At 39.2% G+C, this 15,540-nt stretch overlaps 1 protein-coding gene across 2 annotated transcripts in view; it reads right to left on the minus strand.

Annotated features, from left to right (window-relative positions):
- ANO5 (anoctamin 5) overlaps window positions 1-15,540 on the minus strand; it is a 154,703-nt gene that overhangs the window by 15,543 nt on the left and 123,620 nt on the right. For both annotated transcript variants that reach the window (XM_058305639.2, XM_058305641.2), the window contains one exon: window positions 9,460-9,590. In XM_058305639.2, the coding sequence (XP_058161622.1) occupies window positions 9,460-9,590 (131 nt within the window). The remainder of the gene's footprint in view (window positions 1-9,459; window positions 9,591-15,540) is intronic.

The following is a 15,540-nucleotide window of genomic DNA, read 5'->3' on the forward strand; positions in this document are numbered from 1 at the left end:
TTATTTTTATTTATTTCTCTCCCCCTCCCCTCCGTCTCCATTGTTTGCTCTTGTGTCCACTAGCTGTGTGTTCTTCTGTGTCCACTTGCATTCTCAGTGGCACCAGGAACCAGTGACTCTCTTTTTGCTGTGTTATCTTGTTGTGTCAGCTCTCCATGTGTGCAGCACCATTACTGGGTAGGCTGCGCTTTTCTTATGCAGGATGGCTTTCCTTGTGGGGCACACTCCTTGCACATGGGACACGCTACATGGGGACACCCCTGCATGGCATGGCACTACTTGTGCGTGGCAGCACTGCACATGGGCCAGCTCACCACAAAGGCCAGGTGGCCCTGGGTTTGAACCCTGGACTTCCTATATGGTAGGCAGATGCTCTATCAATTAAGCCACATCCACTTCCCTGTTTTGTAGATTTCTGAATACTGGTCCTTGATGCACTTGGGTTAAGTGTATTCCTAAGTATTTGATTCTTTTTGTTGTTTCTATAAATGGAATTTTTTTCCTGATTTCCACCTCAGATTGCACATCAGTAGTGTATAGAAATGCTATTGATTATGTGTATTAACTTTGTATCCCACCACTCTGCTGTGATCATCTTTTAGTTCTTATAGTTTTGTTGTGGATTTTTCAGGATTTTCTAGATACATATCATCAGCAATCAGTGAAAGTCTTACTTCTTTCCTTCCTATTTGGATAACTTTTATTTCTTTGTCTAGTCTAAATGCTCTAGCTATGAAGAACAATGGTGACAGTGGGCATCATTGTCTTGTTTCTGATTTCAGTGGGAAAGTTTTTAGTTGTTGACCATTGAGTCAACCTAGCTAGCTGTAGGTTTTTGTCTTGTTTCTGATTTCAGTGGGAAAGTTTTCAGTTGTTGACCATTGAGCCAACCTAGCTAGCTGTAGGTTTTTCATATATGCACTTTCCCATATTGAGACAGCTTTCTTCTATTTCCAAGTTTCGGAGTTTTTTTTATCAAGAAAGAGTGCTGTATTTGGTCAAATACCTTTTCTGCATCAATAGAGAGGATCATGTGATTTTTTTTCTTCAATTTTTCAATGTGGTTTATTACACTAATTAATTTTCTTGTGTTGAAACACTCTTGCATAACTGGGATAAAACCCACTTGATCATGGTGTGTAATTTTTTAAATGTGATTTTGGATTAGGTTTGCAAGTATTTTGTTGAGGGTTTTTACAGTTATATTCATTAGGAATATAGGTCTGCAATTATTTTGTTGAGGATTTTTACATTTATATTCATTAGGAATATTGGTCTACAATATTAATCTGTAGTATCTTTATCAGGCTTTGGTATTAGGGTGATGTTGCCTTTGTAGAATGAGTTTGGTAGCATTCTTTCCTGTTCAATTTTTTGGAAGAGCTTGAGCAAGACTGGTATTAGATCATCTTTGAATGATTGGCAGAATTCATTTGTGAAGCCATCTGGTCCAAGTTTTTTATCTTTGGGAAGTTTTGAAGTTTCAGTCTCCTCACTTGTGATTGGTTTGTTGAGCTTTCATGTGTTTCTGTGTTTCTCACCTACATTGTCTAGCTTTTTTGGCATGCAGTTGCTCATAATATCTGTATTAGTCTGCCAAAGGGGTGCTGATGTAAAATACCAGAAAGTGGTTGGTTTTTATAAAGGGTATTTATTTGGGGTAGGACCTTACAGATACCAGGCCATAAAGCATAGGATAAACATTTTCATTACAATAGGGAGAAATTGGGAGGGAAACATGAGTCATGGGTCCTCTACAGTTCAGTAAACCTGCAGGGTATACTCCATTTGATTTCAAAATCTGAGAGTCATTCTTAAGATGGTTCCTTCTCCTTGGTGCCTTATGGGAGCCAATCCTTTCCACATGCTTGCCCAATGGCCATTTTCTTGGTTCCACCCTCATCAATCATCTGGGTGTTGAGCAAGCTCCAGATCTTTCCGGAACTCCAAGACTGTTGGGGTGACTGCCACACTTTACCCAATCTTTGGGTTAGAGTCTTAACCTCCATAGTACAGTGAATAGAAGACAACATACCCCCTAATCTTTAGCATACAGGCTCAACACTCTCAGAGAAATAAGTTGACCAGCTGGCCTTCCCTAACTTTGGGAGATAGGTCCACCCCTCTCAGACCTGTGGTGTGCTGACCTTAACCACCCTAATCCTTGTGGAATGTGCTCTACTCTCTCTGTACCCAGGGATGGCAAAACTCTCCAATAACATTGGGAAGGAACATCCACCCTCTTCAACTGCTGGGGCAAACTCACCCTCTCTGTATATGTGGATAGGGTTCTTCTCTTGGCCCAAGGTGATGTCCTAATTCCTGATCTCAGCTTCCATGGTTTTCCTCTTGAAGCTGTTTCTCCTTCAATCTCTCCTTTCTATGTTCTTTTTATTCCAGGTTGATAGTGGTTTTGTTCATACAGCTCTCTCAAAAGGTCTGCTGGTTTAGCATGCAGGAAGCAGGGGTCCAAGCCATCAGACAGTAGGACTTTCCACAAGTCTTTCCTAGATAACTGCATCTTCAGTCTTGACTTACCAGTTCCAAATTTAATTAAGTCCTCAAATGGGGCACTTTCATCTGGGAGCTTGATTTCCAAAGGCTTGGAACTTTTGGAATCAGTCTCTTGTTTTCCTTTTGCCAAACAGTTCAGTACTTGGCTTATCTCTCTCATCCAGCATTTTGCTATAAGCTGCAAGCAGAAGCCAACCTGCATTCTCTGGGTTTACTCTGGAAAGTTCTTCAGCTAAATGCCCAGGTCTGCCATTTTCAAATTTTGCCTTCCATATAACACCAGGAGTTAATCTTGCTAAGTTCTCTGCAACTTTAAAACATAGATTGCCTTTCCTTCAGTTTCCAATAATAGTTTTATCATTTACTTCTAAGGCATCATAAAAAGCCTCTTTAGCATCCATATTGCTATCAACAGTCTCTTCAAAGCAATCTAGGCCTTTCCCATCAAGCATCTTACAATTCCTCCAAAAAATACCCCCTACCCATTTATAAAATCATTCCAGCATTTTGGTAATTACAAACCTACTTCCCCACTCCTCAGTACCAAATTCTGTATTAGTCAGCCAAAGGGGTACTGATGCAAAATACCAGAAATTGGTTGGTTTTTATAAAGGGTATTTATTTGGGGTAGGACCGTACAAATACCAGGCCATAAACATAAGTTACTTCCCTCACCAAAGTCTATCCTACATTCCTGGGGCTTGCTTTTCTCTGGGCTCAACGTTCCTTCCTTCCTGAGGCTGGCTTCTCTTTCCTCTGCATGCTGACTTCCCAGGGCTCCAGTTTAAGTCTTTAGCATCAAATTCCAACATCAAAACTCTAACATTAGAAATCCTCAACTCTGTTCTTCGCCATTCCTTTTATCTGTGCGTCCCTATCCACCAAGAGGAGGGGACTCAAGGCCCTAATCATAACTCAATCATGCCCAGGTACAGATTAGATTACAAGCATAATCCAATATTTCTTTTTGGAATTCATCAATTATATCAAACTGCCACAGTATCCTTTTATGATCTCTCTTATTATGCAGGGGTCAGGGGTAATGTCCCCACTCATTTCTAATTTTATTTATTTGCCTTTTTTTCCTTGTCACTTGTATTAGTCATCCAAAGAAGTGCTGATGCAAAGTACCAGAACTCTGTTGGGTTTATAAGGGGTATTTATTTGGGGTAAAAGCTACAGTTACCAGGCCATAAAGTTTCTCTCACATAAATCTGTTACTATGTGTTGGGGCAAGACAGCAGACAATGCTGCAAGGGTTCAGTCTTCCTTCTCCTCCCAAGGAGTGGCCCTAACTTCTTCCAATCTCAGCCACAGGTTGGGGCAAGTCTTGTCTCTCTCCCAGGGCTCATTTCTCTCCAGGTTCAGCTGCTCTGCTCTCTCCACAAGGCCAGTTGTAAATTCTCATGCAAATGGCTCATCTCTCTTCCTGAGGTCTTTGCCATATCTAATGGAGCTATCTGTCTTTCCTCATGTATATGCTTCTCTGTGCACTTACTTCCTGAGTTCCAGGATCAAAAACTCCAGCATCAAAACTCCAACTAACTCCTCTGCTGTGTCATTTTCTCTGCTGAGTTCTCACCCACCAAGGGGGTGGGGACTCAACACTCTACTGACATGGCCCAAGCAAAGTCCTCATTATAATTTAATCATGTCCAGAGGAACAGATCAGTTTACAAACAATAATCCAATATCTATTTCTGAAATTCATAAACAATGCCTAACTGCCACACTCTACCCTCTGAATTCTCAAAAAGACATTACAATATTTTTTAAAAACCTTAAATTGGTAACAATACTAAGTACAAAATCATATCACAATCAGTTTAAAGAAATGCAGTTGTGGTCAAATTCCTGTTTGATGTAGAGCTCTTAAACTTACAAAACCATTTCTGCTTGCAATATACAAATGGATAAAGGATAATCATTTGCATTATGATAAGAAGAAATTGGGAGGAAAACATAAGTTATGGATCTTCTACAGTTCAGTAAACCTCTAGGACATACGTCATTAGATGTCAAAGTCTGAGAGTCATTCTTAAGATGATGGTTTCTTCTGCCTGGGGCCACAAGGGGACCCCCCTTTTCACAGGCTTGCCCAATGGCCATTTTCTTCATTCCATTCTCATCAAGCATCTGGGTGGCAACCAAGCTCCAGATCCTACCCTCCAAGTACCTTGGAGTGATGGAAACAACTTCCCTGATCTCTGGTGTAAAGTCTTAGTCCCTCTAGAACAATGAAGTGAAGACAACATTCCCTCTAACCTTTTGCATGCAGGTCCAATCCTCTCAGAGCAAAGAGTTGGTAATCAGGCCTTCTGTAATGCATGGGGGACAGGCCCACCCCTCTCAGACCTATGTGGTGGCTACCTTAACCTCCCTAATCCTTAGGGAAAATGCTCCACCCTCTCTGAACCCTGGTACAGCAAAACTCTCCCTGAACATCGGACAGAAACATCCATACTTTTCAACTGCCAGGGCAAACTCACCCTCTCTGTACACATGGGTGGGGTTCCTCTCTTGGCACAAGGAGATGTTTTAAATCCAGATCTCATCTTCCCTAGTTTTCTTCTTGAAGTTGTTTTCCCTTCAATTTTTCCCTTCCATGTCCCCTTTAGTCCAAGCTGACAGTGGTTTTATTCATATAGCTTTCTCAAAAAGATTGATGGTTTAGCATGCAAGAAGCAGGGGTCCAATTCATCAGACACTAAGACTTTCCACAAATCTTTCCTAGATAAGAAATGTTATCTCATATTCTGATCTTCAAGATGAGATTTACAAGTTTCAAATTTAGTTAATTCCTCAAATGATGTACTATCATCTGGGTCTTGATTTCCAGAGGCTTGGAATGTCCAGAATCTGTTTCTGGTTTCTTTGTGCCGAACAGTTCAGTCCTCAGCTTATCTCACTCATCTAGCATTTTGCTATAAGCTGCAAGGAGAAGTCAAGCTGCATTCTCCAAGTTTACTTTGAAAAGATCTTCAGCTAAATGTCCAGGCTCACCATTATCAAATTCTGCCTTCCATAAAATATCAGGAGTCAATCTTGCCAGGTTCTCTTCAACTTTAAAACATAGATTGCCTTTTTTCCAGTTTCCAATAGTAGTTTCATCATTTACTTTTAAGGCATCACAAAAAGTCTCTTCAATGCACTCTAGGCCTTTTCTATCAAACATCTCACAATTTCTCCAAAAAATATTCCTTACCCATTTATAAAACCATCCCAGCATTTTGGTAATTGCAAAAGCATGCCCCAACTCTCTAGAATCAAAATCTGTATTAGTCAGCAAAAGGGGTGCTAATGCAAAGTACCAGAATTCTGTTGTGTTTTAAAGGGTATTTATTTGGGGTAGAAGCTACAGTTATCAGGCCATAAAGCATAAGTTACTTCCCTCACATACTACTACATGTTGGAGCAAGATAGTGGGTGATGTCAGCAAGGGTTCAGCCTTCCTCCTTCTCCCAAGGATCCAGGGTCCCAACTTCTTCCAATCTCAGCCACAGGCTAGAACAAGTCTTGTCTCTGCCCTGGGGCTCAGCTTTCTCTGGGCTCAGCTGTTCTGCTCTCTCCACAAGGCCAGCTGTAAACTGTTGGTGAATGGCTGGTCTCATCCTGGGGCCTCTGCTGTGTCTAACATAGCCTTTTTTCTTTCCTCATGTATATGCTTTTCTGTGAGCTTACTTCTTGAGTTTCAGGATCAAAATTCTGGCATCAAAACTCCAACTAACTCCTCTGCTGTGTCATTTTTTCTGTGAGTCCTCAGCCACCAAGGGGGCAGGGACTCGACACTCTACTGACATGGCCCAATCAAAGCCCTAATTATAATTTAATCATGCCCAGAGGAACAGACCAATTTATAAACATAATCCAATATCTATTTTTGGAATTCATAAGCAATGCCAAACTGCCACATCACTCTAGCTAAAGATTTGTTGATTTTGTTCTTAAAGAACCAACTTTTGGTTTTGTTGGTTCTCTCTCTTGTTTGGTTCTGTTGTTGTCAATTTCATTTATTTCTGCTCTGATCTTTAATATTTCTTTCTTCAGCTTGGCTTGGGATTAGTTTGTTCTTCTTTTCCTCATTCCTCATGGTGTGCAATCTTCAATTTCAGCTCTTTCTTCTTTTTTAATTTACACACTAGGGCTATAAATTTCCATCTCAGCATTGCCTTTGTGATGTTCCATAGATTTTCATATGTTTTGTTCTTATTTTCAGTCATCTCAAGGTATTTGCTGAGTTCTCCTGCAATTCCTTATTTGATCCACTAGTTATTTAATAGTGTTTAATTGCCAAATATTTATGAATTTTCCCTTTTTCCATCCATTCTTGATTTCCAGGTTCATTCTGTTATGATCAGTAAAAGTGTTTTGTACAATGTTAATCTTTTAAAATTTATTGCTTGTCATCTTGTGACACAACATATGGTCTATCCTGGAGAAGGACCCATGAGCAATTGGAAAAGAATGTATATCCTGATATTTTGGGGTGTAATGCTTTATAGACGTCTGTTAGGTCTAGTTCATTTATCATATTATTCAATTCTCTGATTCTTTATTTATCCTCTGTACAGATGGTCTATTCAATACTGAGAGTGATGAATTGAAGTCACCAACTATTATCATAGAGACATTTATTTCTCCCTTCAGTTTTGCTAGTGTGTGCCTCATGTAACTTGGAGTACTTAGATAGGTGCATAAATATTTAGTATGTCTTCTTTGATATTTGGTTCAAATTATTCTAAATTCTTAAAATTGCCCAGCTTAAGTTATCAAAATTGGGCCAAGGAATCACTAATGGGACACAGATTTTCTCCCAGGAGACTGGATAAAGAGAGCCCTTAAAGTGGCTAATTTGTGCAATTTACAGATGAGTCAGCAGATGGGTCAGCAGCACCCACAGACCTTTCCACTAAGGTGTTTGTTTCAATCTCCACATTCCTATGTTTTGGTCTGGCCAGAGCTGAGATTCAAAGTAGACTCTGCTGTCTGAATTCACTGAAGAGAATCCCTCTGACTCTCCCTCCCTTTTCCCTTGTAACAGCTGACAGGGACAAAGATGTCTGTTCCCCTCTCAGTCAGTTGTAGTGGAACAGGGGTTTTACCCCAGCTCAATATCTTGGGGCTGGGGCTCGGGAACACTTCCTGGCCACTCTGGGGATTTGGTAACTCACGTTTGATGTTTTGGATTATTTGTCTCTCTGTCCCTCACCCTCTTGGGAGTTATGTCCCACTGTCTTGGTCTGCTGAACCCCAAAGCAGGTTCCTTGGAAAGCTTTTGGCCCTTTCTTTGCTGTTTTTGTAAGAGTCAAGCCCTACCTGCCTACTTTGATGTCATCTTCCTGGAACTCTCAATTTCATCTTTTTTTTTTTTTAAGATTTATTTATTTATTTTAATTCCTCCCCCTCCACTGGTTGTCTGTTCTCTGTGTCTATTTTGCTGCGTCTTGTTTCTTTGTCCGCTTCTGTTTTCATCAGCAGCATGGGAAGTGTGGGCGGTGCCATTCCTGGGCAGGCTGCACTTTCTTTTGCGCTGGGCGGCTCTCCTTATGGGGCACACTCCTTGCGCATGGGGCTCCCCTACGTGGGGGACACCCCTGCGTGGCATGGCACTCCTTGCGTGCATCAGCACTGCGCATGGGCCAGCTCCACACAGGTCAAGGAGGCCCGGGGTTTGAACCGTGGACCTCCCATGTGGTAGACGGACACCCTAACCACTGGGCCAAGTCCGTTTCCCTCATCTTTTTTTTTTGTTTGTCTCCTAAAGATTTATTTTATTTATCTCCTCCCCATTGTTTGCACTCACTGTCTGCTCTTTGTGTCTGTTCATTGTGTATTTGTCTTCTTTTAAGCTACCTCTACTCCTTGCTTGTTGTGTCTCTTATTGGGTTTCCTCCTTGTTTCCTCATTGCATCATCTTGTTGCAAAAGTTTGCCACACCAGCCTGCCATATTACCTCACTGTCTTGCTCATTTTCTTTTGGAGGCACCAGGAACTGAACCCAGGACCTCCCATGTGGTAGGTGGGTGCCTAACTGCTTGAGCCACATCTGCTTCCCTTGAATTCATCTTTTAATTTAGGTAATAACCTCTGATGCATTTATGCATAAATTCAGTGGAAACTTGTCCACATTAATTAAAAATTACAGCCTTATCACCCTATAAAAGCAAAGACTACCTAATTTGACAGCCACCTGTACAAACTAGTGCTTCTTCCTATTTATTCTACCTATTTCAATCCAGATACCCAAGATACGCATCACACTTTGGAAATAATAACTTCAGGTTCATCTCATTCATACCATCATGATTTTGTGGTTTTTGAAAATAAGTTAAGGAAATATCCTTCTTAATTCTAACAGATAAGTAGAGAAGATTGCTTATGAGGAAATACTGAGTAGACTATGCCAAGGAGTCCCCAGCATTATTACCCTGAAATTTTCACCTCAAGATCTCTTCTCTAGTCAATCCTCGAAATATATGTATTTTAAAGTTCAGTTTGGGTTTCCTTTACAGCACTGCTTCTAGCTTTCTCTTTTTATCCTAAAAGTTAAGGACATACACTAAATGTATGTCAGACTCTAGAAATTCTCTTCAACTTATCATCCCTCTAAATTGTCACTGAGGCAGACAAAAGAAGAATCATTAAAGCTAATTTGAGACAGGTGTTAATAAGTGAACCTTACTTAATTTGGTTCAACAGTATTAACATTAAATTGATTAAAAAATTCTATTAGATTGGCAATTTGCAACTAACTTCATTCCAAATTCTATATAAAGAAACAGGGAAATAGTGAATCAATATTCTCTATATACATCCATTTACCTTTTCATCCATCACCAAATGATTTACTGAACACCTACTATATGCAAAGCATGAAGAAATTTTAATGCTACACTTCTTTTACTCAGCCTTATTGTATATTTCAGGGTACTGGATAAAAATTACCTGTTTCTAAGTACTCATAAAATAGCCCAAGGGATCCAAAACTTTCAAGGTCATGATCTTGTTCCCATCGACTATAAAGTTTCTCAGAGTTGGTCCGAGCCTTGCGACGTCTCCACCAATTCAAAATAAAGCTGTTGGAAGTCATAAAAGGAAATAAGTGAAATAGAGTTAAAGAGAAAGGAGTCAGAGAATCAAAGCATTAGATCTGGAAATTGGCAGTAGTAGAGGCTAAGACTGCAAATAAAGTTAAGATATGACTACAGCTAAAGTCTTAAGGCAAAACCTACTATTCTTTTCATGACACATGCTATGGTCACAAATCTTTATTAGGGTGATTAAGCAAAGAAGACAATGACGACTCTCCCCATGAAAATATATTTACTCAGAGGTAGTTCTGTTAAAAAGGAAGTGGAGGAGGGGTCAACAGAAGCATTTTTTCCCTACCAAATTTACTTATCTTTAGCTTTTTATGATATTTAAAAGATATATTTGGGCTATTCAAGAAAATGAGAAATTGGTTATTATAGAAAATATATGAGAAAGGGAAATGGAGAGGCTTAACTAACGTGAAAATTGATGCAACAATCCCAAGTAAATTTTAACTAAATCCCATAGTATATAAAAAGATACCATGAGAATATCAGATTATTTTGAGGGATGCAAAGGTTAACATTAGAAAATCAATGTAACAGAACACATTAATAGATTTAAGAAGAAAAATATACAATTATCTTGATTGATGCATAAAAAAGCATTTGATATATTTCAAACATCTATTCAAAACCTACTGATTATAGAAAACTAGGAACAGAAGACAATTTCCTCAATCAGATCAAAAGAACCCACCAAAAACTTGGGACCAACATCATTTTTTAATAGGGAAAAGTTAGAAGCATTGCTCTAAAATAAAAAACACAATAAGAATGTGCATGATAACACTCATGATTCTACTGTGGATATTAGACAGCACAGTAAGAAGGGAAGAAATGCAGACAAAATAATTGGAAATGAAAATGAAATCTTTCATTACTCACAGTGACAGTGATATGATTTTCTATAAAAAACCCAAACAAATTTAGAAAAAAATTATTAGAAATAATATAGTTTAGCAAAATAGCTGCCTATTAGATGAATATATTTCATGCCAGTGATGGTCAGCTTCTCACATCAACTTGGACAAGTTATGATGCTTAGTTTTTTGGTCAAGTAAACACTGGTCTGTTACTGTGAGGACATTTTGCAGACTCAAATGTGGCCAGTCTCGAAGCCAAACTCAACATGTAAATGCAATCCCTTCCCCCCAGCGTGGGACATGACACCTGGGGATGAGCCTCCCTGGCACTGAGGGATCACTATCAAGTACCAACTGATGATGCAACTGGAAAATGACCTTGAATTGAAGGTTCAATGCGGATCTAGCAGAATATCCCTGTCTACATATAATAACATGACTTTAAAATGCTGTTTGACCTAATGTAAGGGGGAAATGGAAAGGAGAAATGAGTTTATATGGCTACGAGTCTCTAAAAAAGAGTCTGGAGGCTGTCAGAAGGATTGCCCATATGCACAACTGAGCAGAATCTAAGAGACAGATGAAGTAGATACAACCCCAGGTATTGGTTCCTTTGAGGGCTAAAGAGACCCACGGGCTCTATGGTCATGGCAGATGGGGTTCACTGCCATGTCAGATGGCCCTTCTTTGGAGCTGGTGTTTCTGCATGATGAAACTGGATTCAGATGGAATCTCTTTTCATTAGACTTTCATGCTACTTTACTGGAATTGTAGTTGGTGTTGGGGTTTAAGATATATTTAGGGGATTTGAATCTCTGGACTGACAATATGATAGCCAGGCCCTGAGCCTCAACAGACTTCAGCTCCTACAATCTGATTTATTGGACTCACCTCACTCAGCTAAGATGGAGTTGAAGAAGGACAACCACCACACCATGGAGCCTAGAGTGCCTACAACTGAAAGCAGGAGGATTGCATTCAGTATCCATGTGGAATCTGAGCCTCCTCTTGACATAGAGATGCCATGGACATAACCAACCCAAGGTCTACAGAGAAAAGGTGGCATTGGAGTGGAGTGGGAAAAGTGGACATGGTGGCTGATATGGGTATGGTGAATAGCAGGAAGAGATGAGATGTGGAGGCACCTTTGGGACTTAGAGTTGCCCTGGATGGTGCTGCAGGGGCAATCACTGGACATTGTAAATCCTCCCAGGGCCCACTGGATGGAATGTGGGAGAGTATGGGCCATGATATGGACCATTGACCATGAGATGCAGAGATTCCCAGAGATGTACTTACCAAATGCAATGGATGTATCATGATGATGGGAGTGAGTGTTGCTGAGGGGGGAGTGGTGGGGTGGGGGTGGTGGGGTTGAATGGGACCTCATATTGTTTTTTTAATGTAATATTTTTACAAAATCAATAAAAATAAATAAATAAATACCAAAAAATAAAAAATAAAAATAAATAAATCATCAGTAAGTTAACTGCATCTATGGCTGATTACATCTACAATCAACTGAGGAGATTGCATTCAGCAATGAGAGATGTCTCATCCAATCATTGGAAGTAAAATTTAAAAGGAGAAGTGATTAATTCAGCAGTCAGAAAAGAGAATTTCCATCTCTACTTTAGCCAGCCAGTTTCTCTGTGGGACAATTTTTATAAAATCTCATAATATTTACAGATCCCTCCTGTTGGTTCTGGATATCCACAATAGTCACAAAGAAACAAAAAATTCAAAAAGGATATTATTTGCAATAATAATTACTATGTGGGAAATTTTGGTTTTAAATGGATATATATGCGGAATATAAATAAACATACATATACAAATATATACAAACATATGGGTGTGTATTCTGATGCATGTGCATGTGAGTCATAATCAAAATATTTAAAAGCAACTGGATTACATGATCTTTAAAATTCTATGGTTGTGGCTGCATGCTAATTTTTGGATTAAAATACCAATGGGTGCCTGGGTGCCTAAAAGTTACCTCTGGAGAGCCTCCTTGTTACTCAAATGTGACCTCTTTCTAAGCCTAACTCAGCATATAAATGGATTACCTTCCCCTCAGCATGGGATATGACCCCCAGGGATGAACCTCCCTGGCACTGAGGGATTACTACCAAGCACCAACTAGCAGCACAACTGGTAAAAGACCTTGACCAAAAGGGGGAAAAGGTAAAGACAAATGAGCTTATATGGCTAAGAGACTTCAAAGTGAGTCAGGAGGTCATTCCAGAGGTTACACTGATGCATGTCTCAGCAGGATCTCATTGACTGCAAAAGTCAATACTACCTCAAATAGTAGGGCTCATGAGGGCTCTGGAAACATCCAGACACTATAGTCAGGGTAGGTAGCTCAGGAGTTCGATGCCTTGCCAGGGAACCCTACTTTGGAATTTATGCTCCACTATGTGACAGAGTTGGACCTGGCTGTGGGTTCCCTAAACATGGCTCTTCTGACCCTTCTATTTGAACCTATAATTAGTACTAGGGTTGATAGGTGTATCAACCTTTGATACACCTTTGAGTTGTCCATGTGCCAGCTGGACCCTGAATCTCAATGGAGTTGCAACACATACCCTCCAGTTCAATGGACTCACCAAGGACAACTAACAAGGAGGAGATGATGGACAGTGACCTCCCCAAGGAACTGAGAGAGTCTACAACTGCAAGGAAGAGTCTGATCCAGCTGCCCCATGGGATCAAAATCCCCTCTCAATTAGAGGTGGAGTAGGCTTCACCGTCCCAGAATCCTTACGACTGGGGAATGAACTATGGACTAAAGTAGACTTACTTGTATTCTACTATAGATTTATTGTGATATAGGCAATGAGAGAAATTAGATCACTGATGTGGAGATAGTGGCCACTGGAGGTTCTGAGTGCAGTTGAAATATGGGGAACTTGGCAATTTCAGGACTTGGGAATTGTCCTGAATGACATTACAATGACAGATACAGGCCATTACATATCTTGCCATAACCCAAACAATTGTGCAGGAGAGAATGTAAACTACAATATAAACTATAACCCATGCTTAGTAGCCATGCTCCAAAATGTTTTCATCAATTTTAAAGAATGTACCACACTAATGAAGGATGCTGTTAATGTAGGAAATTGTGGGAGGTATAGGGAGCAGGACATATGGGAATCCCCTATATATTTTTATGTAACATTTATGTAACCTAAATATGTTAAATATATATATATTTAAAACACTAAATAGAAAGAAAAAAAGTACCCAGAAATTGATTTGAGGAAAGATTTTTCAGATCTATATGCAGAATTCATTAATTTAACGCTATTAAAATCCTAAATAAATGTTCATGAATAAGACAATTCAGTATTATGAAAATGTCAATTGTTCTGCAACTAATTTATAGACTGAATGTAATTTCAATCAAAATATTTTTTCCATGTGAAATGTGACAAGATTTTCCTAAATTTTAAACAGAAAGACAAAAGATCAAGGATTGTCAAGACTTTTCTAGGAAAAAATGAATAAGGTAGAAAAACTTGCCAGATATCTAGAATTATTATAAAGCTGTATTACGTAAGAGAGTGTAGCTTAGATGCATGGATAGACAAATTGACCAGTGAAATAGAATGGAAACATAGAAATAGACCCACACTTAACTAACTATATTGGTAGAAGTGGTTTTGTAGATCTCTTTGAATGAGGAAGAAAAAGTTCTAAATAAATGGTAATATGACAATGATAGGTATATAATTACATGTACTTCATAAATATCTATGTATGCATCTTTAAGAAATGGGTTTTTTTCTTTTAATCAAACATAAAGGTCCTTTCCATATATATTAAAAATTTAAATGTGAAGGACAATAATGCTAATAAAGGGAAGCGGATTTGGCTCAATGGATAGAGTGTCTGCCTACCACATGGGAGTTTCAAGGTTCAAACCCAGGGCCTCCTGACTGGTGTGATGAGTTGGCCCAAGCACAGTACTGATGCATGCAAGGAGTGCTGTGTCACGCAGCCATGTCCCCTGTGTAGGGGAGCCCCACACACAAGGAGTGCGTTCCTGCAAGGAGAGCCACCCAGTGTGAAAAAAGTGTAGCCTGCCCAGGAGTGGTGCTGCACACACGGAGAGCTGATGCAGCAAGATGTCGCAACAAAAAAGAGACACAGATTCTAGGTGCCACTGACAAGAATACAAGCAGACACAGAAGAACACACAGCAAATGGACACAAAGAGGAGACATGTGGGGGGAGGGGACAGGGAAGGGGAGAGAAATAAATAAAAAATAAATCTTAAAAGAATAATGCTAATAAAGTTAAAAAGTTTAGAATTAAGCACATGAGAATATCTTTTTGATCACAGGGAAGGGTTTCTTACAAGATTACTTTTAAATGAATCCATTTTATTGATACATATTTATAGAGCATAAATCCACCCAAAGAGTACAATTAATGGTATTCAGTATAATCACATAGTTGTGCACTGATCACTTCATTTTTAGAGTATTTTCATTATTCCAGTAATAATACTACTACTAACAAAAACACAACCAACTAAACAAACAAAACTCATCATCTATCAATCTCTCTATGCTTCCCCTACCATAAAAAGCTGCTATTCTGTTTCCTCCTCTTTAGTTTATTTGTATTTACATTTTGTAAAAACAGTCTTATCTATGCAATATCACCCATATTTGTATTTTACATGAGGATTCACTAAGTCATACAGTCTCTTGTTAAACTTTTTTGCTTTCCTTCTAGTAATGTAAATATCCTTAGGTTTTCCCTTAGAAACTCTGTCATACCCATATAATTGCTCTGCTAGGCACATACACCATGATGTGCTCTCACCATTTCTGTATATTTCTAAAGATTTATAAACAACCTTGTAACCAATTCTGCACAGATTAACCATCAGCTTTCCATTTTCTACCCTTATTCTATTTTCTGGTGGCCAATATTCTAATCATTAACCCCATGAGTTTACACAATATATTTAGTTCATAATAGTGCAGTCATATAGTATTTGTCCTTTTGTGTCTGGTTTGTTTCACTTAACATAAGGGCCTCCAAGT

The sequence above is a fragment of the Dasypus novemcinctus genome, chromosome 10 (genome assembly GCF_030445035.2).
Source record: "Dasypus novemcinctus isolate mDasNov1 chromosome 10, mDasNov1.1.hap2, whole genome shotgun sequence".
In the NCBI taxonomy this organism is placed as follows: Eukaryota; Metazoa; Chordata; class Mammalia; order Cingulata; family Dasypodidae; genus Dasypus; species Dasypus novemcinctus.